At 54.8% G+C, this 27,875-nt stretch overlaps 9 protein-coding genes and 1 non-coding gene across 10 annotated transcripts; 6 read left to right on the top strand and 4 right to left on the bottom strand.

Moving 5' to 3' along the window:
• Positions 1-41: 41 nt before the first annotated feature.
• SETTUDRAFT_166789 (uncharacterized protein) lies at positions 42-1,725 on the top strand. The gene is made up of 2 exons (XM_008023410.1): positions 42-887; positions 939-1,725. The coding sequence occupies exons 1-2, from the start codon at positions 87-89 to the stop codon at positions 1,581-1,583; spliced, it is 1,446 nt and encodes a 481-aa protein (XP_008021601.1). The 5' UTR covers positions 42-86; the 3' UTR covers positions 1,584-1,725.
• A 260-nt stretch (positions 1,726-1,985) lies between these two features.
• SETTUDRAFT_t87 lies at positions 1,986-2,070 on the bottom strand. The gene has a single exon. It is a non-coding gene; the product is annotated as a tRNA-Val (tRNA).
• A 1,157-nt stretch (positions 2,071-3,227) lies between these two features.
• Positions 3,228-5,590, top strand: SETTUDRAFT_166788 (uncharacterized protein). Its single transcript, XM_008023409.1, has 4 exons — positions 3,228-3,295; positions 3,420-3,551; positions 3,605-4,124; positions 4,177-5,590. The coding sequence occupies exons 1-4, from the start codon at positions 3,286-3,288 to the stop codon at positions 5,474-5,476; spliced, it is 1,962 nt and encodes a 653-aa protein (XP_008021600.1). The 5' UTR covers positions 3,228-3,285; the 3' UTR covers positions 5,477-5,590.
• Positions 5,591-6,878: 1,288 nt separating this feature from the next.
• SETTUDRAFT_101928 (uncharacterized protein) lies at positions 6,879-9,239 on the top strand (the record flags this gene model as incomplete). The annotated part of the gene is made up of 3 exons (XM_008023408.1): positions 6,879-7,169; positions 7,219-7,466; positions 7,517-9,239. 3 exons carry the CDS (start codon positions 6,879-6,881, stop codon positions 9,237-9,239), a joined length of 2,262 nt encoding a protein of 753 aa, XP_008021599.1.
• Positions 9,240-9,273: 34 nt separating this feature from the next.
• Positions 9,274-10,678, bottom strand: SETTUDRAFT_166787 (uncharacterized protein). The gene is made up of 3 exons (XM_008023407.1): positions 10,295-10,678; positions 10,039-10,179; positions 9,274-9,983 (listed from the first exon to the last, which is right to left on the bottom strand). Exons 1-3 carry the CDS (start codon positions 10,459-10,461, stop codon positions 9,467-9,469), a joined length of 825 nt encoding a protein of 274 aa, XP_008021598.1. The 5' UTR covers positions 10,462-10,678; the 3' UTR covers positions 9,274-9,466.
• An 897-nt stretch (positions 10,679-11,575) lies between these two features.
• Positions 11,576-12,605, top strand: SETTUDRAFT_24993 (uncharacterized protein; the record flags this gene model as incomplete). The annotated part of the gene is made up of 2 exons (XM_008023034.1): positions 11,576-11,822; positions 11,872-12,605. 2 exons carry the CDS (start codon positions 11,576-11,578, stop codon positions 12,603-12,605), a joined length of 981 nt encoding a protein of 326 aa, XP_008021225.1.
• A 4,342-nt stretch (positions 12,606-16,947) lies between these two features.
• Positions 16,948-17,839, bottom strand: SETTUDRAFT_64485 (uncharacterized protein; the record flags this gene model as incomplete). The annotated part of the gene is made up of 2 exons (XM_008023179.1): positions 16,948-17,355; positions 17,417-17,839. Coding segments are annotated over 2 exons (831 nt in total), but the record flags the coding sequence as incomplete, so codon positions are not given.
• A 1,856-nt stretch (positions 17,840-19,695) lies between these two features.
• Positions 19,696-23,584, bottom strand: SETTUDRAFT_166785 (uncharacterized protein). The gene is made up of 3 exons (XM_008023406.1): positions 23,083-23,584; positions 21,764-23,034; positions 19,696-21,717 (listed from the first exon to the last, which is right to left on the bottom strand). The coding sequence occupies exons 1-3, from the start codon at positions 23,415-23,417 to the stop codon at positions 19,784-19,786; spliced, it is 3,540 nt and encodes a 1,179-aa protein (XP_008021597.1). The 5' UTR covers positions 23,418-23,584; the 3' UTR covers positions 19,696-19,783.
• Positions 23,585-24,048: 464 nt separating this feature from the next.
• On the top strand, positions 24,049-26,073 carry SETTUDRAFT_166784 (uncharacterized protein). The gene has a single exon (XM_008023405.1). It carries the CDS (start codon positions 24,077-24,079, stop codon positions 25,985-25,987), a length of 1,911 nt encoding a protein of 636 aa, XP_008021596.1. The 5' UTR covers positions 24,049-24,076; the 3' UTR covers positions 25,988-26,073.
• Positions 26,074-26,680: 607 nt separating this feature from the next.
• SETTUDRAFT_101231 (uncharacterized protein) lies at positions 26,681-27,648 on the top strand (the record flags this gene model as incomplete). Its single annotated transcript, XM_008023404.1, has 3 exons — positions 26,681-26,937; positions 27,003-27,290; positions 27,351-27,648. 3 exons carry the CDS (start codon positions 26,681-26,683, stop codon positions 27,646-27,648), a joined length of 843 nt encoding a protein of 280 aa, XP_008021595.1.
• Between the last annotated feature and the right edge of the window lie 227 nt (positions 27,649-27,875).

The following is a 27,875-nucleotide window of genomic DNA, read 5'->3' as shown; positions in this document are numbered from 1 at the left end:
TTCACAACCTGCTCTCTCCACCTTTTTCGCCATTTTGACACAGATCCACCACTGTTCAAGCATCCAGTCCTTGTCACAAAGTCACCATGCGTTTTGACGTCGTATCCTTTGCGGCTGGCTTTGCTGCCACGGCCTCCGCCCAGTGCTACGGCAACTACTTCAGCTTTTACAACCGCGCTGGCCCTGCTATGAGCTACCAGCGTCTGGATCCCGGCCTGTACCCCGGGGCCGTGAGTCCTCATCTTCACTCTTTTGACGGAGGAAACGGACTGCAAATGGACATGGACTACGCCGAAACACAGGGCTCGTCTTGCACCACGGCCCGTGTCAAGACGGACAAGTCGTTGTACTGGCGTCCCACCTTGTTCTTCAAGAACGAGACGGGCTTCCACCGCGTTCCCGAGCAGTCGACCAAGATCTACTACAAGTACGGTGACGGAAACAACTGGGCAAACGTCACGGCGTACCCAAAGGGCTTCAACATGGTTGCTGGACAGCCCAAGCGGCGCGCAGACACCAGCGACAACGCCGCGGGCGTGCGCTGGGGCTGCCACGAGCCCGACGGTAACTCTGCGGCCATCTTCGACAATGGGTTCCCCAAGGGCTTTACCTCTTGCAAATACGGCTTCGCCTCCGAAGCCACGTTCCCCTCTTGCTGGAACGGAAAGGAGATGGATCCCAAGAACGGATATGCACACATGGCTTACCCCAACAGCAACAGTGGCGTCGGCATCGAGAACTGCCCTGTTACCCACCGAGCCGCGCGCTTCCCTACCCTGTTTATTGAGTTTTGGTGGGACATTTCGTCGTTCAAGTTTGGCGCTGATGAGGCGCCTTGGGTCCTGTCCAACGGCGACCCAACTGGCTACGGCTTCCACGCCGACTTTGTAAGTCACCCACGTGCTTGGCCTGCATGCATCTGCTAACCCGCTGTCAAGATGAACGGATGGGACGAAGGCGTCCTCGACAAAGCCATTAGCGAGAACGACGGCTGCAAGTGCGGCTGCGGCTGCGGCCAGCAGGAAATGGAGCAGTGCTTTGGCTCTGCAAACGTCAACAAGGACAGCGACAACTCGTGGGCCAGCTGCTCTGCCACCGAAAATGCCCGTGCAGCCGACGACTCGCCCGTCATGAGCGTGCTTCCTGGCTGCAACCCTCTTCAATACGGTCCTGCGTCTGCCACCGACGCCTCTGGCCCTGGCTGCACTGCCGCCCCGTCCGTCCCTGCGCCCGGAAACAGTACCAAGGTTGCGTCGGCGGTACCAAGCCAAACTCCTACTTCTCCTGATTATTTCGCTGCCACGACACTCCCCGTCACGCCCGACGCTGCTGCACCCGCGTCTGCAGTGCCCCTTTCCCAATACCCAGCCTACTCCGCTGCTCCTCTTCCTCCTAACAAGGATGCCGACAACGCGGCAAAGCCAACTCCCGTCTCGCCTCCAAACCAAGTCCCTGCCGGCGGCAATGCAGACGCTGAGGATGCTCCTCTTAGTTGCACGGCCCAGCCTACCACCGTGTACAAGACGATGACGGAGACGGTGACTGTTCATGTGTCTGCCGCCAAGGAGACTGGCTCGTACTAGGCCATGAATTGGCTATCGCTATCCTTCTTGATTCGCCATTTAGCTTTGCTTGGAGTCCGGTTGTGGCTAGATATTGTCTTTGTTGCAAGCTTGGGACTAAGCACACTCGCAAACTCTTTTATGTTCCGTGTACATATATTCCACGCCTCTTTAGAAAGATAAAGGAAAAAAAACCTTTCCGACGTTAGACACGTGTTGTCAGTGCATTTGTTCTTTTGTGTTGAAGTGCCCTGATGCAAGTTGACCTTTCGCGTGTTTCTGTTGACACATTGCCCTACAACACTGCTGTGGATGAAGATGGTCCCTCTGGCCATGCAAAAAGAACCGCACTGAATCCCACACTCACTGATGGGCATCGACCCGGCAAAAAAGGATTTGGAGCTCTTGACGAGCTCCGGCTTTTGACTCAGCCGAGGTTTGAACTCGGGACCTTCAGTGGCCTAACACATTGTTAGACTGACGTGATAACCAACTACACCACCGAGCCCTGTTTGATACAAGAGAGGGTAGTTCTTTCCCAAATGATCTCAGTGGACAGCAAACGGAAAGTGCGAAGCACCAAGAACAACAAGTCTGTGGCTGCAGGGCGATATGCCGAAAAAGTTTTGTACTCGGGAGCCCACCGAATAGGTTAGTGGAAACGGGGCTGCACCATCAGACCCGGTAACCGAGGGTGCAGAGAAGCGGCAAGTCCCTCCCCTTCTGGCACAGGGATGTGTATACAACAGTATTGTTGGCATTTTTTTTCTCAAAGTAGTTCAGGTTGGAGCGTGCATCCGCACCGTACATGCTGCATGCAGCCAATTGTGTCTGCGCCGCATTGCCGCTTTCAATTGCCTTGTCATGCAAATCTTATGGTCGGGACCCAAGCGCGGCTAGCTGGGCAAGACAAACTCCGGGGACCCTCGGAAACCAGTTGCATGGGGGGTGCTGGCACTGGTGTGTGTACTGTAATAGGAGCTAAGCGGGCATCTTCCGTTTGGAGCGTGAGATTCGCGAGCGTGGCCAGAGGTAGATCTTCGAGGGACTAGATTTTTGGGGATGGGACTGTTGGGTGGATGGGTGGGTGAATAGCGCAATGGTTGGGGTAAATGGCCAAGTAGAGTGCCCAGAGCAGGATGAACATCATGGCCGGAGATTACAGTATCGCCAATCCGCATTGTCATCTCATATGCTGATGCTATGCGCAAATGCATCTGCAGAGAACATGGTGGGAGCGCAACGGTATGCTAATGCAGGTCTGCGGTGAATGCTCATGAGGGTAGCCAGCCTGCCTTGGTACTGTAAGTTACTATGGCGACTTGCGGCTGTGATGGCTGTTCACCACCATTGGTACTTCAAGACGCCGGCGTATTTTTTTTTCTCTTCTTCTCTCAAAGAAAGGCTGCGCATCGTCTTTTTCGGGTCCTGATGAAATCGAAATGGGCCGACGGGACCAGGGAGGAGAAGCATGGGGGGGGCGTGTGGGGCGCTGCTCGGCACGTGGGGTCGCTTTCATGGGGGGGCTGGCAGTGTTTGGCGGCCGAGGGCATGTCGGCAATTGATCACGTTGCTGGTGGACGTGTCGCAGGTTATCAAGAAGCAGTGCACTTTACTCCAGGACACACCTTTTTTGCTCCTCCATTTCCTGCCCTTTCCGCCTTGTTTTCTTTTCTCCCAGCTGTGGTGTTTTTCTCTCGACACAAGCTTGGAATCCGCAATCATGGCTCTAGGTAAGTGTTTACTGGTTGGTTGGTTGGGGGGGAGCTTTCCCCCCGGCGCGCCTCAACTCCCAACCACATGTCACTGCGTCAGCGGTTACTACATACTGTACAACCCCCAGCTAACCCGGCGCAGCAGCACCCGTCGCAGGCGCCATTGCAGGTGTCACCGCCGCTGCCGCTTATATCGACGCCAAATACCACGTTTCCAAGGATCTCGCCGCAATCCGTGGCCAAAAGGCTGCGGTGCGCGCCATAGAGAAGAATTGTAAGCTCCCGGTAGCTACATGCCCTTATCGCGCCCTGTTAACGATAAAACAGCGCAAGGCAAAGGACAGTCCCTTTGGTACCAATTCGAAACCCAAGTCCGCCGTCTCCCTGCGAATGAAGAATGCATCTGGTCTCGCAACGGCTGCTACACATGGGCTGAAACATACGCAAACGCCTGCCGGTACGGCCAGTACCTCCACCAGCATGGCGTCGCGCCCGGCCAGCTTTTTGCCATGTACATGATGAACCGACCCGAGTTTCTGTTTGCACACTTGGGCAGCTGGAGCATAGGAAGCGCACCGGCGTGGATCAACTACAACTTGGCCGGCGATGCCCTGGTCCACTGCTTGAAGGTCAGCGGCGCCAAGGTGCTGCTTGTGGATGAAGACATGGATTGCAGAAAGAGGATAGAGGATATACGGGAAAGGCTGGAGCAGGAGCTCGGAATGACCATTCTGATTCTGGACAACGACCTGAAGGGTGAGATTTCGAGGACAGAGCCTAAGCGACCGGAAGACGAACTCAGAGTCAACGCCAAGGGCAAGTTCCCGCTCTTCATCTTCTACACAAGGTTGGTCAAATCCACGGATTCCGTGGTCAGAGTATCGGGCTGACAGTACTAGTGGCACAACTGGACACCCCAAGGCCTGCCCAATGCCGACGGAGCGAGCCCCTGGCATGACAGGCCGTGTAGGTGCGCTGGGACTGAAACCAGGACCCAATGGCGACCGATGGTATGTTTGCATGCCTCTGTATCACGGCACCGGAGGTACCACTGCGCTCGTCTGCTTGCTTGCTGGCCTTACCTGCTGCATCGGCACCAAGTTCTCTACATCAAAGTTCTGGAAAGACGTAGTCGAGTCCCGATCCACCGCCATCGTATACGTAGGAGAGACGGCCCGTTATCTCCTCAATGCCCCTCCCAGCGATCTCGACAAAAAGCACAAAGTCCGAGCCATGTTCGGAAACGGTCTTCGTCCCGACGTGTGGCAGCGTTTTGTCGATCGTTTTGGTATCGAGATTGTGGGCGAATTCTTCAACAGCACAGAGGGCGTCATGGTGCTTTTCAATGGCTCTCGCGGGCCCTTCACAGCCACCTCAGTCGGACACCAAGGTCTGATTGAGCGCTGGCGAACTCACAACGTATATGTCCCTGTTGAGGTTGACATGATCACTGGCGACCTCCTCCGTGACCCCAAGACCGGCTTCTGTAAACGCAAATCGTACGAAGAGGGCAGTGAGATTCTTGTCCACATGCCTAGCGAAGACGCATTTGTCGGATACTGGAACAACCCGGAGGCCACCGAAAAACGCTTTGAACGCAACGTCTTCAAGAAGGGCGACCTCTACTACCGTACGGGTGACGCTCTCCGCCGTGACAAAGACGGTCGATGGTTCTTTATGGACCGTCTCGGCGACACTTTCCGCTGGAAGTCCGAAAACGTCAGCACAGCCGAAGTCAGCGAGGCACTTGGTTCGTTCCCTGGTATCCAAGAAGCCAACGTCTATGGTGTCGAGGTACCAGGCTACGATGGCCGAGCAGGCTGTGCCGCCATTTTCATCGATCCTGCGCACCGCAACTCGTTTGACTTCAACGCCCTGCTTGCGCATGCAAGCGCAAAGCTACCCAAATACGCAGTTCCCGTATTCCTGAGGATACAAAAGCAGCAAACGACAATGCACAACAACAAACAGAACAAGGTTCCGCTAAGGAACGACGGTATCGACCTCAGGAAGCTCATGGAGAGGGCCGACAAAGAGGCCAAGGAGCAGGGCAACGATCAGGTCGAGTACGATACTATCTACTGGAATCCTTCGGCGCTGGGTGCTAACAAGGGAATGAGCACTGGTGAGGGTTATGTCGTGTACACGATGGCGGATTGGGATCAGCTCAAGGGGAACAAGGAGAGCGCGAGGTTGTAGGGCTGTGGATAATTGTGTGCTGCTTTTTCTCTTGTTCGTAGCGTTCTCGATTAGCAACGCATTGTGTTTGTAAAGGGTGCATTCAGATATTGTTAGAACTGGCCTGTCGAAGCGATACTTGGGCCAAGATAAGATTATATTTTCTCCAATCTGTACTCTGATGCAACCCCTCCCTCGGGCTTACTAGGCGAATTGTACGATTGAGTTTACTGTCTATAAATTCACTAAAAGCGCAGTGCATAAGGCGGTTAGTGGGCTGAATCATTTCTGTTTGATTGATGCTTGTGCTCGTACCATCCTCGTAATTCATTACCAAGACTTTGCCTTGGCTGCTTGCGCGCTAGCTTATTCTACCGGGTACGTAGGTTAGAAAAAGGACGAAGACTATGTATGTACAGTCTTGGAGGCTAAGTAATAACCCAGTGGTAGTACGTATTCTAAGCTTTTATTGGGCAGTACTAAACGGTAGAACAGATAGAGAGCAACATCCAGCTTGAGTACCAGAGGCAACGTGGAGGCACAAGGGCATTGATTTGTTTATTCTTAGTTTCAAGATACTGGTAAAAGCGGGGAAGAGGAGAGAGCATTTCCGGTATTTGAAGCATCCCGTGTTGTACACGATATGTACGTGCTATCCCGACGACTACATGGAGAGCGATACAAGGATAAAGCGTGGAAAATCCCCTTATCGGGATAGATAACTTGTTATGTCTTTCTTGATTATCTATGAATATCACGATGGGACTCATAGGCCTTTTTCTTCCCCGTGTCACAAGTAGCAGCATACTGTTATCGCATCACAACGGTATGTACCTTCACAGTTAGATAGCAGAATAAGGGTACGGGCTCTACGGCTTCAAAGAGAATTTCATGGATGGATAAATTCGAACACAGGAAGCCGTATCGTCTGGGATAAGCAAACACTGGCTCAAGTTTGAATTCGCTGTCTGGCGTTCCTTACGTGAATATACGACTAGCTTAAAAAAGAGGTTCTTAATATCTTAGTATGTATCCTGGTTATTTGCTCTGGAGTTTCTTAGAACTAATCAGCATTGATTTCTTTAAGTGCTCTGAGCCACTGTACAACTAGCACGTGACTGACGTTGATATGCAGCTTGAACTGCATTACGCTTCCCAAACTTGACTTCAAAGGCTTTCACATCTTGGCACCTCATGTGCGTTCATATGCAGTCACCCTGGTCTTGGACTATTCTGGTGAAAGCTGTGTGTTTGCTCTTCGGCACACAACCGTTGCGGGTACTCACCTCACCTCACCTTCACCAGAGCTGCCTGCAGACCCACTCACCCCGCTATAAATAACGCCTCTTCTCCCAAAACAACCCTCCACCCCCTCTGCTACTCAACTCTACTCACTTGTACACCTACAAAGACAAAAGCAGCCATGAGCGATACCAGCTCCGACTACGAGAGCGCTAGCACCCCAGTCGCTCCCATACACGTGGATCCAGATGCCGTCACCACGAGCTCACTGCAGGCTCTTCAGTCCTCGGACCAACGCAAGGTCATGGACATTGTGGACAAGCTCCGACGCACTGGTCTTAGTGGTATAGTGGAGCTCCCCCAACTCATTGTTTGCGGTGACCAGTCATCGGGCAAGAGTTCAGTGCTGGAGGCGATTACCGAAATCCCGTTTCCTCGCAAGGAAAACCTGTGCACGCGGTTTGCGACTGAGGTGAGTTTACTGATGTCTGGGGTTCATGCGCGGAGTTGATATGACATAGATTATTCTGCGTCGCTCCACAACTTCGACTAGTACCGTCACGATTACCCTGGATAAGCTGCGTCCGAAAAATGAACAGATCAAGCTCAAGGAATTTACCAAGTCGATCAGCGACTTTGATGAGCTCCCCGATGTCATCGAGGAGGCAACCATAGCCATGGGTCTAGGCGCTGTAGGAGGTATCAACTCCAGAGCATTCTCCCGCGATGTACTGTCTATCGAGATCACAGGCCCGAACAGGCCCCAGCTGTGAGTTCTCATTTCCAAAGCCCAGGTAGTAGCAAGCTGACGTCATTCAGGACTCTCGTCGACCTTCCTGGTCTCATTCATGCGACAAATAAGGCTCAGACGGAGACTGACAAGGAGCTGATCCTGGACCTTGTCACGCAGTACATGAAGAACCCTCGCACAATCATTCTGGCCGTCGTCAGCGCAAAGAACGACTTTGCCAACCAGATTATCCTTGATCACTGCCGCAAGGTCGATGAGCAGGGCCGCCGTACTCTGGGCATCATCACCAAACCAGACTACCTTCGTGAGGGCACCGAGAACGAGCTGAGCTGGATTGAGCTTGCGCAGAACAAAGACATCTATCTGGAGCGCGGCTGGCACATGCTGAAGAACCGGGCTGATGACCAGATGGGCTTCTCATTTGAGCAGCGTAACGAAGATGAGACGCGCTTCTTCAGCAAAGGCCGATATGCCGAACTGCCTCGCGAGTGCGTGGGCATCGTCTCGCTGCGCCAACGCCTCAGCAAGGTGCTGCTCAGCCACCTGACCAAAGAGCTGCCATCGCTCAAGGAGGAAATGGTAGGCCGGCTCGAGACCACAATCGAGGAGATTGAACAGCTGGGCGAGAAACGCAACACAAGCCATGAGCAGCGCATTGTCCTCATGAAGATCAGCATGAAAGTCAACAGTGTCTTGAAATCCGCTACAAAGGGATACTACGATTCGCCCTTTTTCGGGTCCATCAACACAGACGCCGCAGTGGACTCTTCGGAGAATATTCGCCGCTTCCGCGCTGTGATTCAGCATCTCAACATGGGGTTCGAGAAAGACATGCGGCTCCGAGGCCACAAGTTCTTCTTCGAAGCGGGGCCTGGCGACGAGGAGAAGGAGACGAAGGAGGCACTCAAGGCGCAGGAAGAGCTGGAAGAAGAACTAAAGAGGGACAAGTACGGGCTCACAAAAGGCCTTCCAGTTCCCAAGAAGTTGACGCGCGACGAAGCCGTTGAATGGGTCAAGAAGCTGCTTGAGCGCTCGCGCGGCTACGAACTCCCCGGCACGTTCCAACCGCTGCTCATCTCGCAGCTGTTCTGGGAACAGTCTGAGCCATGGGAAGAGCTTGCATCGCTGCACATTACCAAGGTAGCACAAGCCTGCGAGGAGTTTGTCGATATCGTTCTCGAAGACACGACGCCCGTGGAATTCCGGCACCGGCTCGCGGCTCTCAGTGTGGATGCTGCGCTGAGGAAGTCGCTGGCCGACGCAAAGGCCGAGCTGCGCAAGCTTCTCAGCGACAAGGCTCGTCATCCGTCCACGTACAATCAGCACTTTACGACTAGGATCCAGAAGATGCGCATGCGCAAGCATCAGGCCATGACGGGGAGTGCGTCTGAAGCCTCGACCACGACCGTCAAAGATCAGTCCGGCACGGCATGTACGTACATTGAGATCGACAAGCTCGCTGCCCAGATGGACATGCTCATGGAATTCGACATGGATGTGTTCGCCAGTAAGGAGGCGCTCGACACGCAGCATGCCTACTACCAGGACGAGATGAAGTACTTTGTCAACGCCATTACCAAGGCCGTCATTGAGCGTCACTTGGTGGAGCCGTTGCCTGACGTCATCCTTTCGCCGCTGGTGGTGACGGAAATGTCGGACAAGGAGGTCGAGTACGTTGCTGCTGAGCCTCCAGAGACGACGCAGCAGAGAGGTCATCTGGAGGCTAGGAGGGCCATGTTGGAGAAGGGCCTGGCGACGTTCAGGGAGGCCATGGGCGAACTGAGGCGCTAGGCTTGGAAGGGCTACTTGGATCGCTGAAAAGATTGGATTAGTTGCGGTATTACGCAGTTTGGACATGACGAACATGTAGACTGACTTGAACATGTAAACAGTTAGATGGCTCGTAATTGCAGAGCTATAGTGAGCAGATGAATCAAAACAGTCAACAGAACTGGCACCATGCTAGCTCCAGCGCCATGTGTGGTTGAAAGTGTTCCATTCAACTGATCATTTCCAGATCACGTCATACTGTAACTCCTCTCTTTTCCCTCTTCATTCTCATCCATCAGGGTAGGCTTAAACACCTGTTTCCGCGCCTGTACCGCGCCCGACGCCTTCCAGGCAGACAGGATCAAATCGACAATGGCGTCAACGCCCTGGTCGCGCTTTACGACGGCGAAAATGGTCGGACCGCCCTCACGCATCCGCCTGCTGTCTCTCTCCATGACGTTCAGGTCAGCGCCTACAGCCTCAGCCAGATCGATCTTGTTGACGACGAGCAAGTCGGATTGTGTGATGCCAGGTCCGCCCTTTCTGGGGATCTTGTCACCGCCCGAGACGTCAATGACATAGATGATGAAGTCCGCGAGTTCACGCGAGTAGTTTGCAGCCAGGTTGTCGCCACCGGATTCGATGAGCAGCAGGTCCGTGTTGAACTTGTGGTGGAGTGTCGTGAGCGTCATGAGGTTGACCGAGATGTCTTCACGCACGGCGGCGTGGGGGCAGCCTCCGGTTTCGACGGCGACAATGCGCTCGCTGTGGACACGGTCAGAATGGCAATCCGCCGGGTGGGTTGGAAGAAAAGCCTTACGCGGGTAGGGCATTGTTCTTTGTCAGGAACTCGCAGTCCTCACGGGTGAAGATGTCGTTTGTCACTGCGGCTATGGAGAAGCGTGTTCGGAGATGCTTGCAGAGAGCCAGCATGAGGGCCGTCTTGCCCGAGCCTACAGGTCTACTCCAGTCAGCATGTCTCACGGCTGCGGGTGGGGTGCCACGGCTTCGGTGTTCGGATAGGGCTGGGCCAGACGAGCGACATGTATAGATTGGTTGATGAAAGGCAGTCGTACCCTCCGATGCCAACCGTGAAGGAGCGGTCCTCCCAGTCTCTTCCCTCGATGATTGGCATCTCGCGGCCTACATAGCTTCCTGGCCCGTCGAGAATCTCATGCGTATGGCCATGGTCAGCTGCAGAGTGCGAGTGCGAGGCAGCCTCGTGCGAGTGGCTGTGAGACATGGCTACAAGGAATGCGGGTTAGCACGGCGGGTTAGCAGAGAATGCTCGATGGCAGAAATGGATGAAGCTCCAAGCTGTCCATGGTGGGGCAGAGGGGTTGCGAGGAGCTGGCGCGGGGTTGCTTCTCCAGTGCCGTGGTTGGCAGCGGCGCTTCCCATGTCTCCCGTATCCTAACCGGGTGCGTGGGCCCAGCGCAGGAGAAGCTGTTGCTTGTGCGCGTGGAGAGGAGCCGCATGGAAAAGGTAAATCCGGGCTTATCGAGGCCAGAGCATTGGCATGCCGGCCGCCGTTGTTGTCATCGTCGTCATATGCATGCATGTAGTAAGTAAGAAGTCGGTGACTGGTTTGGCTGCGGAGAAGACGGCGGCGATGCTCGGGCCACGGGCGCTTCCCAGCGTCTCCTTTTTTTTCCCTCAGACTCAGCACCAGCACCAGCACCAGCACCAGCTCCTTGATCACGGCGGCTCACGACTCACGACTCGCGCCTCACGATGCACCGGCGCATGCACACGCACCTGCACAGCCGCACGCCTCAGCACATTAGCAGCCATGACGATGATTCCGTTGGGCGTGGTACCCAACACTCACAGACCACGGGATCCATGTATCCACCTGGACCCGTAGTTCATCACCCGCAACCCGGTCCGCCTGGGTGGCATGAAAAGAAAGGCACGTCCGCTGGTAGCGGGAACGTCTTCGGGTCCCTAAAATCCTCCAATATCGCCGAGGCGCGCCACAAATACGACAATCTTCATGCGTGCAATTTCCGCCGTCGTCAGCTTTCCTACTTCTGCGCTGGCACCTGCATGCACATGACTAGGCCCCTCGCAGCCGCACCTAAAAGACGTACGCAGCACTCTCCCCCATGTTTACCGTGCTTGTTTTGGTGGATAACACTGACAGGCTGCTGCTTATCCTAATCGAGATCGCCGTCTATGCGCCTCTCCCCCCAAGCGGCAAGATCGCCTTGACCAAGTAACGCCCGGATGGTCTTGTTTAGTCGTTTCACCTCTTATTTGTCTATCCCATCAGCGCTGTTTATCTCTCTGTATTCCTAATTGCCGGCTCGCTTTCTTTTTGCCCTACTACTTGTATAATGTGTCCTGCTGTTGCCATGTCCTGGGAGAAGACACAGCACACGGCCCTCACGCTTTGGGACATTGACCGCGTATTTCAAGATGCTCACGAGGCCTACGAGCAGTGGCAGGCCCGCCACCGGCACACCCGGTCCAAATGGATCTGCTTTGGTGGAAAGAACCGGGACGACGCTGTTGGGAGAGCCTTGAGCCTTGGCCGCCAGATCCAGAGAATCATGGAGTCCGGAAAGGAAGCGTTTGGGGAGCGGTTCGAGGAGGGAGACCGTGAGTCTAGTGCTGTCATCGTCAAGATGCACGTGTTGACCATGGGCAGAAAAGTGCAACACCATTCTCTCTGCACAGTTGCTTCGAGTGCAGTACGAAATCAGACAGCCGCTGTACGACAGTGCTTTCTCGTCCACGCCAGTCACTCCCATCGACGACATCATTACAACCGCCAAGAGCGTACGACGCGCCTGCCTCACCGCCCTGCGCGACCAATATGCCCGCCTCGAAACACCCATCCTCTCGCCAGTCCTTCCCCCGCCCCGATTCAAGGTTGAATTCTGTCCATTCGCCGACCAGCTCCGCAAGGACCTCAAGGAGACCAAGACGAGCACGTTACGAGCAAAAAAAGCGCAACCACACGACAAGCACGACGACCGAGAAATATGCCCCCACTGCAGCGCATGCGTATCTGTTGCAACCCATTCGGGCTTGCCGGCCTCCAGATGCATACTCTTCACATCGCATATTGCGCTGGATCCAGACGCCAAAGACGACAGAGCAACGTTTGCGTGTAACAGCTGCTACAAGACATTTGACGACTCGTACGCCTTCCTGGACCACTACTTTCAAAAGCAGATTGGCAGCGATAAGAGCTGTCTAAAGCTGTCCGTGTCGCGGTCAACCTCGAGTTGGTTCTTGAAGGAAGAGCTCATCGACGTGGATCCTTCAGTAGTCGAGCAGTGCCTGAAGAATTGCATAGCAAGAGAGACGATGCGAAGCAAACAGCACAAACGCAGGGGCAGTCGGATTACCATACGAGAAGTGCTTACTACCGACTGAACTCCATCCACGCGAAAACGACGACACGACTCTCCTTCTACCGCAGCTCGATCCACGGAGGCAGGATGATTATGAGTAACCGACGCACGGCATCGATCGAGCACTATTGGGCGCTCTTACCCAACTCTACCACCCTTCAAGACGTCGACGCCGGCGTTTCTGGCCTCGCTAATTTCGCTTCCGCCGACAGCCGAATTCATAAAACTCGGGGCTCATCGGTCGGGACACTGCATAAAACCAGAGTCCCTCTCGGCGGCTGTAAAATTACCGTATTATATTAACCCTTAGATTTCTTTGTCATGTCATACCAAGCCATGTCTAATGCAGTAATGTATTTATGAATAATCTTATTTTTCATGCTCTTACCTTACTCGGTACGTGAGGCAGTTATTTATGCATACACGCACTCACACATAAGTCATTTCGTTTCGCTACTTGATACCGCAAATACGGCATCACGCGGTCAAAGAATCCATGCTGGTGATCTTACTGAACAAAACGCCATGAAACTTGTCACGAAGATATATTTGTCCACGGCAATTTCCTACAAGCAGGGTCACCGCGCTTATATTGTACATCCACATAAAATTTATGGGCTATGGTTATATTATCACATCTTGCTCATGGACCGATATGGCCTTACTTATCACCCCAAGATTACTCGTCTCATCTGCGCCCGTTTCACCATTTTCCAAGCCTCTCATGATTAGTATCGTACGTCGTAGGTAGCAGTAGTATGGGTATCGCTGTGGGAGACACGGGCAGAGAAGAAAAAAAATCTCCGCACGGCCCCCCACGCCTCCCGAGTCACAATCATGTACACGTGTATGTATGTATGTGGAAAGATAGCTAGTGCTGCTCTTGGCGTCATTCGTCATCTGGGTATTCATTCTTTCTTGGCACAATGCGGAGACGGATAATCACATCTGGACCCTCCATACAAGGCACACTACTGGCTGTACATCTCTACAAGCCCTGTCTCGGCTGTGTGTGTGGATGTGGCTGTGGGAGTGGTCAGGCGCGTAGGCGTAGTGCGTGTATGTTTTACACGGTGCAGTCTAGACTGTTACTACAGCCCTCGTGGTAGCGACCGGTAGCATGTATATTCCGGGGCTACAGTAAGTACGGAGAAAACTAGCAGGGCATACTGTATCCAGTCTTACTCGCATCGTCTTTCTTTCCCCAGGCTCCGTCTATGCGTTATCGCTGCAATAACAGTATCAACGGCTTACCTACTCGATACACACACATGCCCGAATGCCAATGACCTTGTTACACTCCCTCCACCACGGCCCGAGTCCAGCCCAGCATGATTTTACAGTAGCTATTGCCACTAGACCTACCTACCTGTTTTACCCCCCACCCCCAGATTTATCATTAACCACATCCATCCATACACCCATACGCACTAACAAGACCCCGCTCGCGTCTTTCCGTCCACATCGCTAATGGACCCTGCATCACTAACACATATGTACGTACACACCGTGGATCCTCCTCCTCCTCCTCCTGCCCCCCTGGCTGTCAAAGCTGCACGTCAGAAAATAGATTGGCCTTGGCCTGTTTTTTGGGGATACTGCATGGCGGTATGGAGCGATATGGTATACACCGCCTTGAGTCTCTCCGAGCCTTTTTGATTGTCGTACTTGTCTTGTTTTGTCTTGGGCATGTGTGGTTTTACTGGTGAAGCGAGGGAGGAGGCGTGTACAGTAAGGCGAAAATTTAACTCGTTTGCATTTTTTCATTTTTCATTTTCTACTTAAGTACTTAGATCCTTAGTTACTTAGTTACTTGGAGGAAATTCACAGGAAGTAGTATATACTGCAAGATTGTTTTTAATTTTTTTTTACCTTTTTGGTGGGGGGAAGTCGTGTATGAGAGTTAAACTAAGCTCATTTAGCATGCTCATCTGAGTTACGTATGTATGTACGAGTTGAGTTTCAACTCTGTTGTTATCTCCATCCTTCCTTCCCCCCCCCCCTTTTTTTCACCGTCTTTTTTTCTTTTCTTCTTTTCTGGTTTCAAGGATAGCTAAGATGGGCTTATTGCTTGTACACATACATATATATCCTTTACCCTTCTCTTTTTTTTTCTTTGCCTCTCGTGTGTCAGCGCTGTGCTGTCGAGGCGCGGGCACATGCACACGCGTGGCCTGTGTGTTTTTTATTTTCTCAGACGGCGAGGAGGATGATGCGAAAAAAAGCAATGCTGGAAAGAAAAGAAACAATTGTGGATAGGATTGGGAAAAGGTGGGGATGCGGGGGAATCTGTGTGTGTGTGTGTGTGGGTAAATATGCAAGGGGGACGAGACAGTTTTCCTTGTACGGAGCGATATAGCTCGGGCCCCTTGTGCTATAAAGTCGAAAAGTTACAAATCCTTTTCTGAATATAGAAATGATTGTTTAACGTGTTAGCAAAAGTATTGATTTTAGATCTACAACAAATTGAGACAAAATTTATTTTATTTTCTACTTTCTTCTTCTTCTTCTTCTTCTCCTCCTCCGTTGTCTCAAAAGATTTTTTATTGTTCCAGCGTGCGATGAAAAGAGAATCCCATTCATACCTTCATCCTCATCCACATACTTACTGGATTTTGCTTTCCTAACTCTATCCTGCCACGTCAATGAAACTCTTCCAGAAAAATAAAAACCCCCCTTCCCCCCCCAAAAAAGACACAAAAAGCAAAAAAAAGAGTGACATCCTAGAAGACTAGGGTTTAAGGGGGAGGAGAAGCCATATATTGATTTCCTCTCTTTTCGGGTACACCCTCGAATATAACTTGGACCTATCAAGACGACTTATTGCAATAAGTCGTCTCAGCCACAGCTGTCATGGCACATACACATACATATGCAGATATATATATATATATGCTGGTGCTATCATTCACATGGCATAGCAACAAAGAAAACCAATAAAAAAAACGACAGACGAGTGGAGTGGAAGAAAAGCAGAAAAAAGAAATATACTCAGAGCATGCAGAATCACACGTTCCATAGCTAGCACTAGTGTGTGTGTGTGCCACACCGACCATATCAATATGCTGCATGGGGAACACAGCCCAACATGCATGAACCCAGCTCGCGCAGTCTAAGCCCAATATAGCCTAGTATAACCTAACCTACCTCAGCTTAATCTAGTTCAGCACAGCCAACATAAGCCCGACCGTCCGACTCCGTGCATAATTACGTATGTACATGCATCTAACTACATACATGTACCGAGGCAAGTCACAAGACGAGAATCGACACACGCACATGGAAAATCAACGCCGTGTATAAGAGCCAGCTATGGGGGGGGGGCGCAGCAGCAGCAGCAGCAGCCGTAGAGATAAGTATGGTAATATGTACAAGGTTTAGTATAAAAAAGTAAACGTCTCCCCTCTGACCCTCGTATCCACTAACACCAACACTGATACTCATGCTCATGCTCATGCTCACCCCCCCAAGTCAACCCCCCCCCCGCAAAGCCAAGAGTTTCCAGCTGCCAATGCACAAAAAAATACGATGTCTGCCGCTGGCTTACACGCACGGCGAGTTTCTGTGGCTCGCCGCTGGAGCTTGGAGATTGGCAGAGTGAGAAAAGCAAGGGACTCGTGGTTAATCTATCTGGCGGGGGAAAATCGACAAGGCAGGGGAGGGGGGGGGAAGGCGGTAAGTAAGACAGCGGCAGATGGTGTTTTGAGTTTTGGCCGTGCTGCCAAGGATCCATGTTTGTTTGGGAAATGGCGAGTTGCGGGTGTTGGTTGTGTGATGACTTGGTATTGATTAGTCGTTGTTTTGGAGAGTGCGGGCTTGGCAGAGGCTATGGCTAAGGGCTCAGCGGTGCTATTTTGCGACTGCCGTGCTGTGGTAGGAGTCGAAAGTCGACTGTCGTGTCTGGGCAGAAGGGAACAGGGGAGTTTGGTGGCGCCGAAACGGTCTTATGCGTCAGACAGCATGCGTGAATGGCATGATGATAACCATGTCACTTGGGGCAAACACGAGGCCATGAATGGCAGAACATGGGCAAACATGTCTCGAGAATATTCGTAGTATTGCAGTACAAGAAAAAGTAATGGGGTATATCATATCGCGATCCTATCCGCCTCGTAAAAGAGAGAGACCGGAGGGAAGAGACCTAAAACGCCGTTGCTGTCGTATGCCATGACCAGCAATATCCCTGTTCCTCATATCTGATGAAGACCTAAAAAAAATCCATCTGAACGCCTTGGTATATGCCGCTTGAAAGACTCCATCCTGCCGTGGCTAGGAGAGCGTGGAAACAAAATAGAAAATAAACATCAAAACAAAAAGTCGTCGATAGTACATGAGCTGTTGCTTCATTTTTCCGAGAGCGTCTCCCTCAGTCCGCGAGAGAGCCATCGTTCCCAGTAGTTGCGCACACCGACGATGCTCTCGCGGCCATCGTTGTGGCCGTCGTGACCGCCGGGGTCGCCGAGTATGCACGAGAAGAACCAGAAGCCGGCAGCAGTCCATGCGGCGATTGCGACGCCGAATGCGACGAGCGGCGAGAAAAGGTGGATGACGACGAGCATGGGTGCGCTGTAGCCGGATGTCGAGTCGTGCGAGTAGACCATGTGGAGTTGGAGGTTGAGGGCGGGAGCGAGGAAGGACGTGATTTGCTCCGAGAGGGGCGGGCGTGTCGAGCAGAGGCGCAGCGGCGAGAGGATGAGAGAGATGAAGAGTGCGAGGGCGGTCCAGAGCGCGATGGCAATGGAGAGAAAGGCGCAGGGACCAAAGAGCCAGAACTGCGACGAGGGTTAGCCATGAGCGCGTCGAGTCGCAGGGAGCGCAAACGAGTCTTCTTACCAGTAGCTGCCAGGCCTTTTCCTCGGGGCCCTTTTCGTGAAAGGCGCCCTTGTCGTAGACGATGGCATCGGGGTTGGAGGGCACGACCGAGATGCGGTTCGGCACGCGGCGGGTCTGCGACAGAAGCTCGGCGTGCTTCTCGGGATCGAGGTGGGCCTGGGGCGGATACGGGATGGATGTGCGGTCGTAGGGCGCGGGCGCGTGGGATGAAGTGCGGTGGTTGCTCAGCGACGAGATGCTGCTGTTGCTGCTGGGGCTTGGCGGCGACGAGGGCTTTGGCGAGAAGGGGCGCGACGAGATGACGGAGTCGTGGGGGCGGCCATGGCTCGAGGCCTTGCTGGTCCTGTCGCGGCGCAGGCTGTGGTGGTGGTGGCAGTGGTCGTGAGGGGGATAATCGGACTCGGGGCCGCCGGTGCTGGTGTTGTAGATGTACGAGTAGCCGTCGTGGTGGTGGTGGCGGCGGGCGTGGTGGTGGTGATGGTGGTGGTGGTGGTGGGCGAGTGCGGCCGAGCAGGGCACTGGCGTGGGCTGGGGGTCCATTGCCAGGGGGGGGGGCAGTCAGGAGATCAGCGTCACGGGCGGACGGGCATCAGACGACGCTGCAAGTCGAGCTCGGTGGTGGTGGTCGTCGAGGCGGCGGGCATGTTATAGCGAAAGGCCTCAGGAGAGGCAAGAGTCTTGTTACATGGAATTACGCTCTCAAGGCCTTGGGCGAAGGGCAAGGGCTTGGCGCTCATCCCCAAGGCTGGGCATTCTGGCTGGGCAGAGCATCTGGCGACGGCGCCGGCCAATCCGCGCGCGCGCCGCTAAGACCGAAGACGGCATGCGCGGCAGTGACCTGTCGTCGTCGCCCACCCTTTGCTGCTGCAGCGCCTTGGCCCAGCTAACGTGCTGAGCGACGCCGCCGCCGCCGCCGCCGCTGCTGCTGTGCTGCGGTGCTGCTGCTGCTGCTGCTGCTAAGCCAAACACCCCCCGCCGAGTCGCCCTCTCGCCCTCTCGCCCTGCCCCCTCCGCCGCCCCTCTCACCGTCTCGCCCACCGCCCGTCGCCGCCAGAAACCCCGCCAAGCCGCCCGGCCACCACGCCCTATCCGCACCCTCCGCACCCTCCGCTGCCCACGGGCTGTGCCCCTCGATGCATGTCCTGTGTACCACGACCGTCCACCCGCCGTGTGGGCGTTGCGGCCATCTGCCATATCCCACGGATCCTGCCCCGCCAGTCCCGTCCCGGCTCCCAGGCGGCCCAGTGCTGCTGCATGCTCACTCACCCTCACGGCGCACCCGCCCGCCAGCGTCCGCGGCGGAGCAGCCCCCCGGCCGCCCTCACTGTCTGTTGGTGGGAATAGAAGCACAGCACCACCACCACCACCACCACCACGACGTCTGCATCTGCACCCAGCATCGCCCTCGACGGCCCTGCTGTCGCCTGGCCTGAGCGCCGTCTCTCTTTCCGGGCCCTAGGCCTGGCAGCGTGGCTGAAACCATGTCCGTCTTGTTGATCTTGGGCTTGGCATTGGCACCACACGCCCAAAACCCCTCACCTGCCTCGTCGTCGTCCCCCAACACCGCCGGCTCCACGCCCTGGCTCCACCCTCGGTCAATTATCTCGCCTGCTCGGCACACGGCGCCTAGATGGATATCTTGGGAGAGGAAGAAAAAAACACCACCACCAAGACTCGACGCTCTTGTCCCACGCCTATCCGCATCCGCCAGTGTCCACTCTCGCCCTCTCGCCCTCTCGGCAGCCATGCAAATTATTGCCGTCTCCACTGCCCCTACCTGCATCCGCCCGTCGTGACCATGGATGCCTTAGACTTTCGACGTCATCTTGGGCCTCTCTTTCTCTCTCTCTTTTTCTTTTTCCTTTTTTGTTGCGAGTAGCCCTCATCGAGTACCGCCAGACGCGGCCACACGATATTCAACAAAGTCTCCTGATGCAGCTACTACCACCACTACCGCCTCCACCACCAGCCCTTGGCAGCTCTGTGCTTGTCGTCAGCTTGGCACTGCTGCATTCCGCCTCGGACATGAAGCAACCACGCTGTCCGCCATGGCAGTCAGCGCTTAGCGACTGTCGATGAATGCCATGCAAGGGCATGCCTTCTGCCTCTGCTGCTGTTGGCTACTTACCCCCTTCGTACCGGTGAGTCAGTCCTGATGTCACAAAACAACGCATCCAGCAAAACATTACATGGACGCACGCCGGAACTTGCCGGCCTGCTCTTATCACACCCGCACCAGCACCAGCACCACCAGTACCCCGTTTTGACACGCCCATGTCCAACTAGTTTTGTTTTTTGATTTCTTTAAACTTTTGCCAACCTTGGAAATCAAAACACGTCCCTGACACGCACACGCATCGCCCATGCTCAAACACCTCTCCGCCCCCCCACCAGCTTCATACCCTCGCGCATGGCCTCTGTCAGTCGGCTCACCACCAGCTCCTTGATGCCGCTCTGCTCGGGCTTGCCCATGAAGCCAAGCTCAATTAGATAGCTGATGTAAACCCCTACCGTGTCCTCTGTCACGGCTCCACCCGAGCTCCAGTCCTCGCCCGTCCACGCCTGGTCCCGCTTCAATGCCTCGGTCGCGTTCTTGTCGTCTAGCTCGGGCGCCTTGGTATCGCCAGGCAGGTCTCCCGTCACAAAGTGGTACAGTGGCAGCAGCGCATTCTCCTCGCGCGTCCCAGACCGGTCTGCAACGTATGTTTCCATTTTCCGCTTCCACTCGCCATACGACACGAGCGGCACACGGTACCCAAACTTCTCGAGCGCCCCCAAAAACTCGTTGAACGTGATGCGGGGATGTGACGTGACTTGTGCCACGCCCAGTGGTGACACGGGCGGGTTGAACGACGAGGCTACCACAACCCGCGCAACGTGCGTTACCGGCACCATGTTGATTGTGTTGCTCATGTCCGGCCTCGCCTGGAGCTGAATGCAGCCCTTGAGCATTCGCACAAGGAAGTCGTCGGTATTGGTCGTGCCGTACTCTGCGTCGCCCAAGACGTACCCAGGCCGAATAACACACCCGCTCAGGCCTCGCTTTCCCGCTTCTCGCGTGAGATATTCAGCTGCCCACTTGGATTGCCCGTATCCCGTGCCCAGACCCTTGCGTGCTGCCTCGAGGTCGTCCTCCTCCGGCACTCCCGTGCCGCCCTCAGCAACACTCTGCTCAGAAAGCTTTACAAAGTAGTCCGTGTCGAGCACAGACGTCGAGCTGACAAGGCCAAACTGCTTGGCTTTGCCAGCAGCGCACATGGAGAGGGCAGTCATGGTCGACAAGACGTTGGGGCCTCGCAGTCGCGAGTATGGCAGCACCCAGTGCACCAATGCCCCGTTGTGCACCACCACGTCGACAGAGTCAACCAGCTGGTTCCACGTGTTTGGCTCGAGCCCAAAGTTTTCCTTCTCCAGATCGCCCACAACCGGCTCCAGCCGCGACTCCCAGCTGTCCTCCCAGATGCCGTATGCCGTACACGTTTGCCGCACACGGCCCAGCGCTGCATCCATGTCGTTTGCGCGCACCAGTACAGTGACTTTGCCTGGCCTCGACAGAATATTCCTCAGAATGTAGGCTCCCAAGAATCCCGTCGCACCAGTGAGGAACGTGTGCACTTCCTCCTTGGGCGTCAGTGCTTCCCTCGTCTTGAAGTCGGTCAACTGGTGCGCCAGATCCCTGGCATCCGCCGAGTACGCCTCATCCTCGGGATCGTCTTCCAGCGCCTCAGCTGTGTCCAGTCGCAGACCAATCGGGTCCATGGCCTGGTCAATGTTTGCCGAGAAACCGCGCAGCGTAGGGTATTGGAAAATGGTTGTCATGGGCACATCAATGTCCTTCCATTCCTGCCGGATCTTGAAGAAGAGTTGCTGTGCAATGATGCTGTGTCCACCGAGATCAAAGAACGAGTCGCTTCCGCTGATACCATCGGCTGTCACGCCACGGTCGCCAAGAAGATCAGCCCAGATACCAGCCATTTTCTTCTCGGTCGGCGTCAGAGCGGCTCCCAGCTGTGAGGGGCGCCTAGCACCCGCCGCCGCTAGATCTGCTGGATCAGGGAAGGGCAGCGCCGGCCGGTCAATCTTGCCGTTTGGATTCAACGGGAATCGCGTAAGTGGGACAATGACCGACGGCACCGCGTATGCGGGGAGCTTCTTCTTCAGATGCTCTCGCACGTCGTCTCGTAGATATTTGAAGCGTTTGAGCAGTGTCACCATGCTGGTGTCCTCGGACGAGGCGCTCTCGTGCGCGCCACGCTCCTCTAGCCAGTCATACCATCGCTTCATCTCAGGAACAATGTAGCCTGTCGTGTCAGGGGCAATCGGCCAGGAGAGGGTGTCTAAACTTACTGACGAGAGTCGGCTCCTCGTAGGCGTCACGCTTGAGCAGTGTGACATTCTCACGCACTAGTGGATGGGCAGAGAGATGGGAGTCGATTTCGCCAAGCTCAATGCGGAATCCACGAATCTTTACTTGCGAGTCAACTCGCCCTGTGCAGTGGACATTTCCATCTTCCGAGTAATGGCCTAGGTCTCCAGAGCGGTACAGCCTGTCGCGGGGTCCCTTGTAGAACTCCCGCCATGGCTCAGACGCGCCCTGGCTCTCCACTCTCTTCTTGTCCTCATCTATCCACTTTTGCTGGTCCACAAACCAGTTGTCGATGAACTTGGTAGCTGTGAGATCGGGCAGTCCAAGGTATTCCTCGGCAAGACCACCAGCGCGTACATAGATTTCGCCGCTTTCGCCAGGCTTGCAAATCTGATTTCGATCTTCGCGATTGACAACCAAGAGCTGGACGTTGTTCATTCCTCGGCCAGCAGGGATGACTTCACCAATGCTGTCGAGGAATTCGGGCGCTTCCGAGCAGCTGGGAAGCTCGTAGTAGCTGACGGCTCGCTGCGTCTCAGTGGTTCCGTACATGTTGACGATACGTACATTGGGTGCGAGATTCTGCAGCCTCCTGCAGTCTCGCTTGATCAACAGGTCGCCCACGAAGAACGAGTGATGGAGGCTGGGGAACACGGCTGATGCACCTCCTACGAGAATCTGACCCATGGCGGGCGTGAGGTGGGTGACGGTGGCGCCGTATCTGCGCATCCACTCGGCGAGCTTCTCGTGCTGGATGTCCTCCTTGCTGGGCACGAGCAATTGAGCGCCGAGAAAGAGAGGAGTGAAGATGTCTCGCTGGATAGGGTCGTGGGCGATACCCGAAAGCATTGTGAACTTGTCATTCTCAGACAGCCCAAAAGTCTCGGCCATCCAGGGAAAGTAGTGGGTTAGTGAAAAGTGACGCCCTTTGACGCCCTTGGGCTTTCCCTCCGATCCTGACGTGAAAGATAGAGTTGGTGTTGAGTCTGGGCCGACTAGCACGCCGGGCAGCTCACTTCTCAGCTGCTGCTGCCCGTCCAGTACGTCCTTTCCGTCCTTGATGCCTCCCACCAAGGTGCCGTCATCCTTGAGCTCGAGTGCCGGTATCTCGGTTCTCAATTGCAGCGTGTCCCTGATGTAGTCTCGCACTTGGTCCGAGAGAGGGCCTGCTTCGCGGGTGGCTTTGTCGATGACGACGAGGGCGCGCGGCTGTGAGACCTCGAGGTAGATGCACTGGCGGTCTGGAGGGTATCTTGCAATTGTTAGCCAGGGACGTGGAGGGTAGACAGGCAGTGCTTACAGTGGGTCCAGCACTGAGAAGGTGGCGCCTGTTGCGAGAACGGCCATGATGGCCACGACCAGATCCACGCCGCGGTGGGCGAAGATCATGACCACCTCGCCCCTTTGCACGCCACTTTGCACGAGATGATGGGCCAATACCGACGTGGCCTCGAATATGTGCTTGTATGTGAAGTTGCGCTCCGGCGTCTTGCTCGTGGCGGTTTCGACGACGCATGGGCGGTCGGGATGCCTGCGAGCATTGGCCGCAAAAATCTCATGGATGGGGCCCTTGAAGTCGGACCAGCCAAGGTCTGCAGTCGGGTCTGGGATACTTCCCTGGGTAAGAGAGGCCATTGTTGCGCGTGCGTGCTCCTGCGCGACTCTGGGAAATATCTGGTGGGGTCGCGATGCGTGTGCGCATGCGGGGGGACGGCGTGCAACGGGCCAAACGAAGAGCGGCGAGGCGCAGAGGGCCAGTGGGTGTCTCGGGGGGGCGTCTCGTGGGCGTCTCTTGGGCGTCTCTCCACTGTGCAATGGCGTCTGGGGGAAAAGGGCGAGTCAAAATATTCACTCCTGCGTATGACGCATCGTCTCAAAATGCGCTCAACCGTGGCGGCGGCCGATGTCGCCTGTGGCTGTGGCTGTGGCTGTGGCTGTGGCTGGCGTCGCCCCTCCCCCCACCAAAGCGCCGGCAAGACGCGGGAGGGCCGCAGGGAAGGGCATTGGCATGGCCACGGCCATCAGCCCTACGCGCCATACCAATACTGTACATGGAACGGCCTGCTGGCACGACGCGTCGCCCATGTGCCTTGCATTGCATTGCTTTTGCGGCATTCGCCCAAACCCACAACGGCTGTCGCTTTGCACCCACGCGGCCCTCTGCACGCCCGCCGCGCGGCTGTCGGCGTGTAGCTGCCGAAAGGAATCCATACTTACAGTACTGACCGCCCAATGCCCGCTCTCTCCTCTTCCTCCCACACCTCGATTGCGCCATGCCGGCGCAACACACCATCATGGGGCGGCCTGTCGCCCTGCAGATGCCCCCAAGGAGGTTCCAGATCCTCTTCATCGTCATCATCTTCGTGGTCCTGAATCTGGTCTTTTACGGCACCCCGTCGCGCGAGAGCCTCCCCACCTACGACCAGGTAGCCGACGCTGTAAAGCATCCCCAAGCCCACGTTCCCGACCTGGGCCAACTCCCCGCTGTCCCCAACCCATTTGGACCCGCCGCCCACAAGCCACCAGTCCAGGCCAACAGCACTGCCGCAAGTGCGTACGGCGCCATAGAGTGGCTGAGTGACTTCAAATGGCGCAATCCCTTTTCGTCGGCCGTGACGCTGGACGCCAACACGGCCCTGCTGCCGCCGCTGCGCGAACGACCGCCCGTTTACACCTACTACGACGTACCGAAAAAGCAGGACAAAGACATATCCGCAGCCGAGCAGCGACTGATTCTGGCATGGCGGCGGGCGTGGTGGGCACAAGGGTTCAAGCCCGTGGTACTGTCGCGCGATGAAGCCAAGCACAACCCACTGTACCAGCTATTTCAGCGCATGAAACTGGAGCCCAAGATTGAATTCGAGGTCATGCGCTGGCTGGCCTGGGGACACATGAGAGGCGGCATTCTCGTCAATTGGCTGGCCCTGCCCATGGCCGAGTACGATAACGCCATGCTGAGCTTCTTGCGACGCAGCGAGTATCCCAAACTGTCAAGAGTCCAGTCTCTCGACAATGCCATCTTTTTTGGAGAGAAGATGGCCGTCGACGATGCCCTCAAGAAGCTCTCCAGCAACGAGCTGCTGAAAAATGTTACGGCAAACAAGGACAAGCTCACCAAGCTAGCCAACAAGGAAGGTGGAGCTGTCGTCAATCTCCTGGCTGCGGCGGACGTGGCAGTAGACACAAAGGCCAACGGGATTGCGTCCTACAACAGGGCTGTCATTTCGAGCAAGTACAAGACGGTTGCCGACAAGTTTACCAACAAGACCCAAGCGGAAGCGCTGACTCTGCTCGAGAACCTCATCAACTCGCACCTCCATTTGACGTGGCAGGAGCAATACCCGGAAGGCGTAGCAATCGCCAAGCCAGTGCCGGAACATACAACTGCGCTCATGTATGAGGCCACCAACATCGGACGCAACCTCACGCAATGCCCAGCCTCACCACTGCCCAAGTCATGCCCGCCCAACCGACCAAAGTGCAAGCCGTGTGACAACAACAAGCCAATGAAACTCCAAGTGTTTCCGGAATTCGTAAACACCACCAAGTTTTTCACCATTGGCACTGTTCCGCATCCATACACGCTTACTTCGCTACATTACACGCGCGACACACTCGATAGCAACTTTCTGCGCAACACGGCGGCACGCGACATCTGGATCCGCAAGCTGACTGGCAAATCCATCCCAGGCCATCATAGTGAGGAGGTCCGCGTACTCAAGTTCAAAGAGCTCGTAGCGGCAGCCCCTGCGCATTCACTGTGGCTAACAGCTGAACGCATCACCCAAGACGATCTCGACTGGATTTTTGGCTTTGGTCTTCCTCAAATCGCATCCGACACCACCGAGCCTAGTTCGCCGAGCAAGGACTCGGAGCTCATCATATTCCCCCGCCCAGACCCGCCCAAGCCCATTGAAGGTGTCGACGTGCCCGATGAAAAATGGGTTGAAAAGGAAGAAGCACGCCTCAACAAGGCTCGGGATGCCATCAAGAGCAAAGACAGGAACATGAAATCGGTCGTAGCTGCAGTGGAGCTATGGAACATGGCCGATACTGAAGCTTGGCGCTTCTCTAGGGCGTATTCTGCAAGAAGACGACAGGAGAGAAAGAAGTGGGAAGAGGAAGAGGCGAAATACTCGGGCAGTGAGAAGAAGGCTGGCGTTAGGCCTGGCGAAGGTGGAGGGAGATGGACAGATCGGATATAGATGTTGAATAATTAGCACTGCAAGGCGTTCTGGCGTCATTGGATTATGGGACCTATATCATAGTGCATTCAATTCGCCCAAGATAGTAGATTATTTTTAAGACCCAAGTGTGCCAAATGCTAGAATTGTGTTGATAAAGCCGGGTAGGCTGCAGAGATGATCAGGGTTGGGTATACCTCATGCTAGTGGTTGCCACATCCAGATCCGGTCAACAGTGAATGCAGGAACGTGCCTGAATTTGACAGGCGCGCTACTTCAGCGTCGAATACACTTCCAAAACCCTGCTGCATGCTTACTTCACTGCCAATTCTCGTTCACCGTGAAGTTATCATCAAACGTTTTCTCGCACAGCCTGATACCGCAGCAATCACATCCATTATCAAGTAATGCATGTCAAGAAACATATCTCTCTCTTGACATAATTACTACGCTATAACTTTTGCATAGAGCGTCTTGGCTTAAAGAGCACATGTGCGTCTAACTACTCACATTCACTGTAAGAGAACATCTGAAGGTTCGTGCACTAGCTGAAGCTAACTTGTAGACCAGATATTGCTCTTGTCTCTCGCTCTCCTAGGCTGGAAAGTTGTAACATTGCTGCTATACCGCCGCCGGATCAACTCGCAGTATACCCACACCACAGCAACCGCCAAACCGAGCCTCTCCTAGCACAGTCCGTCAAGAAGCGCCATCATGACCAAGAGTTGCGTAATCTGCGGCTCTGACGAGAGCGAAGACGTGACCCTTATCGAAGCACCCTGCAATAACCATTTTGTCTGCACCGACGACATTGTCAGTTTCTTCGAAAACGCAATAAACAACGAGAGCCTCTTTCCGCCCCAATGCTGCGACCAGATTTTCATGTTGGGCGAATACGAAGACCACATTCCGTTTGAGGTATTATGGAAATACCGTGTGAAGCAGGATGGCGAGTACACCGTTCCCGCAAAGTGAGTTGCCTCCAGTCCAGACTGCTTGAATGTGTGGTCGTGTGGGCTAATATCAAGGGATATAGGTATCGGGTTTACTGTGCAGATCCGCATTGCGCTAGATTCCTGCACCCATCAACCTATGTCGAAGATAAAGACAACGACATCACGTATGCTGTCTGTGAGGCAGAGAGTTGTGGTAAAATAACGTGTGTTCGTTGCAAGGCGCTCCTACAACACGAAAAACATGCCCACGAGTGCGGGCCCAACGAAGAGGATCGAAAGTTCAAGCAGATGGCTACCGAGAAGGGGTATAAGGCGTGCCCTGTCTGCGGCGTGACGGTCGAGTTGGCCGAGGCGTGCAACCATGTCATGTAGGACATCCCTTCTCTCGCGCGAGAAAGCAAGCGCGATACTCATTACAAGATGTGTAGGTGTGGGTGCGGTAACTCTTTTTGCTACGTTTGTGGCGAGCAATGGGAGGGCATGCACGGATGCCCGCAATACGGTCCCGCTGTCTACGACGAACAAGGGTACAATCAGGATGGATTCCACCGCGACACGGGCCTGAACCGTGAGGGACTAGACCGTCGCGGGGTACTGCTTCGTGATGGCGAAGCAGACGACGGCAACGGTTACAACATTGGAGGCGATGTACTCGGAGACATCGCAGGTGACATGGTGGAAGACTTTTTGCGCATTTTTGGGGATCCAGCCGAACCGACTAACTAGATGCCTTAGAGCCAGCGTAGAGACGCCTTGCATCAGCTTCGCAATCTGTTGTTCCAGAGTATGAAGGCCTTGGTCAGTCAGGTTCTGCATGGAGATGGCTCGGAGCAACATTGTAATCAATTACTTGAGAATCAGGACATCTTGTTTGATCAGGTTCGGACGGTTCTTCGCGGCGACGCTCCTTTGTTGCTTGAATCTGATTATAATGGTGAGGAGGAAGGCGAGGA

Source organism: Exserohilum turcica (genome assembly GCF_000359705.1).
Source record: "Exserohilum turcica Et28A unplaced genomic scaffold SETTUscaffold_10, whole genome shotgun sequence".
Taxonomy (NCBI): Eukaryota; Fungi; Ascomycota; class Dothideomycetes; order Pleosporales; family Pleosporaceae; genus Exserohilum; species Exserohilum turcicum.
Note: the sequence above shows the minus strand (reverse complement) of the source record. Positions and strands in the feature narration are given on the sequence as shown.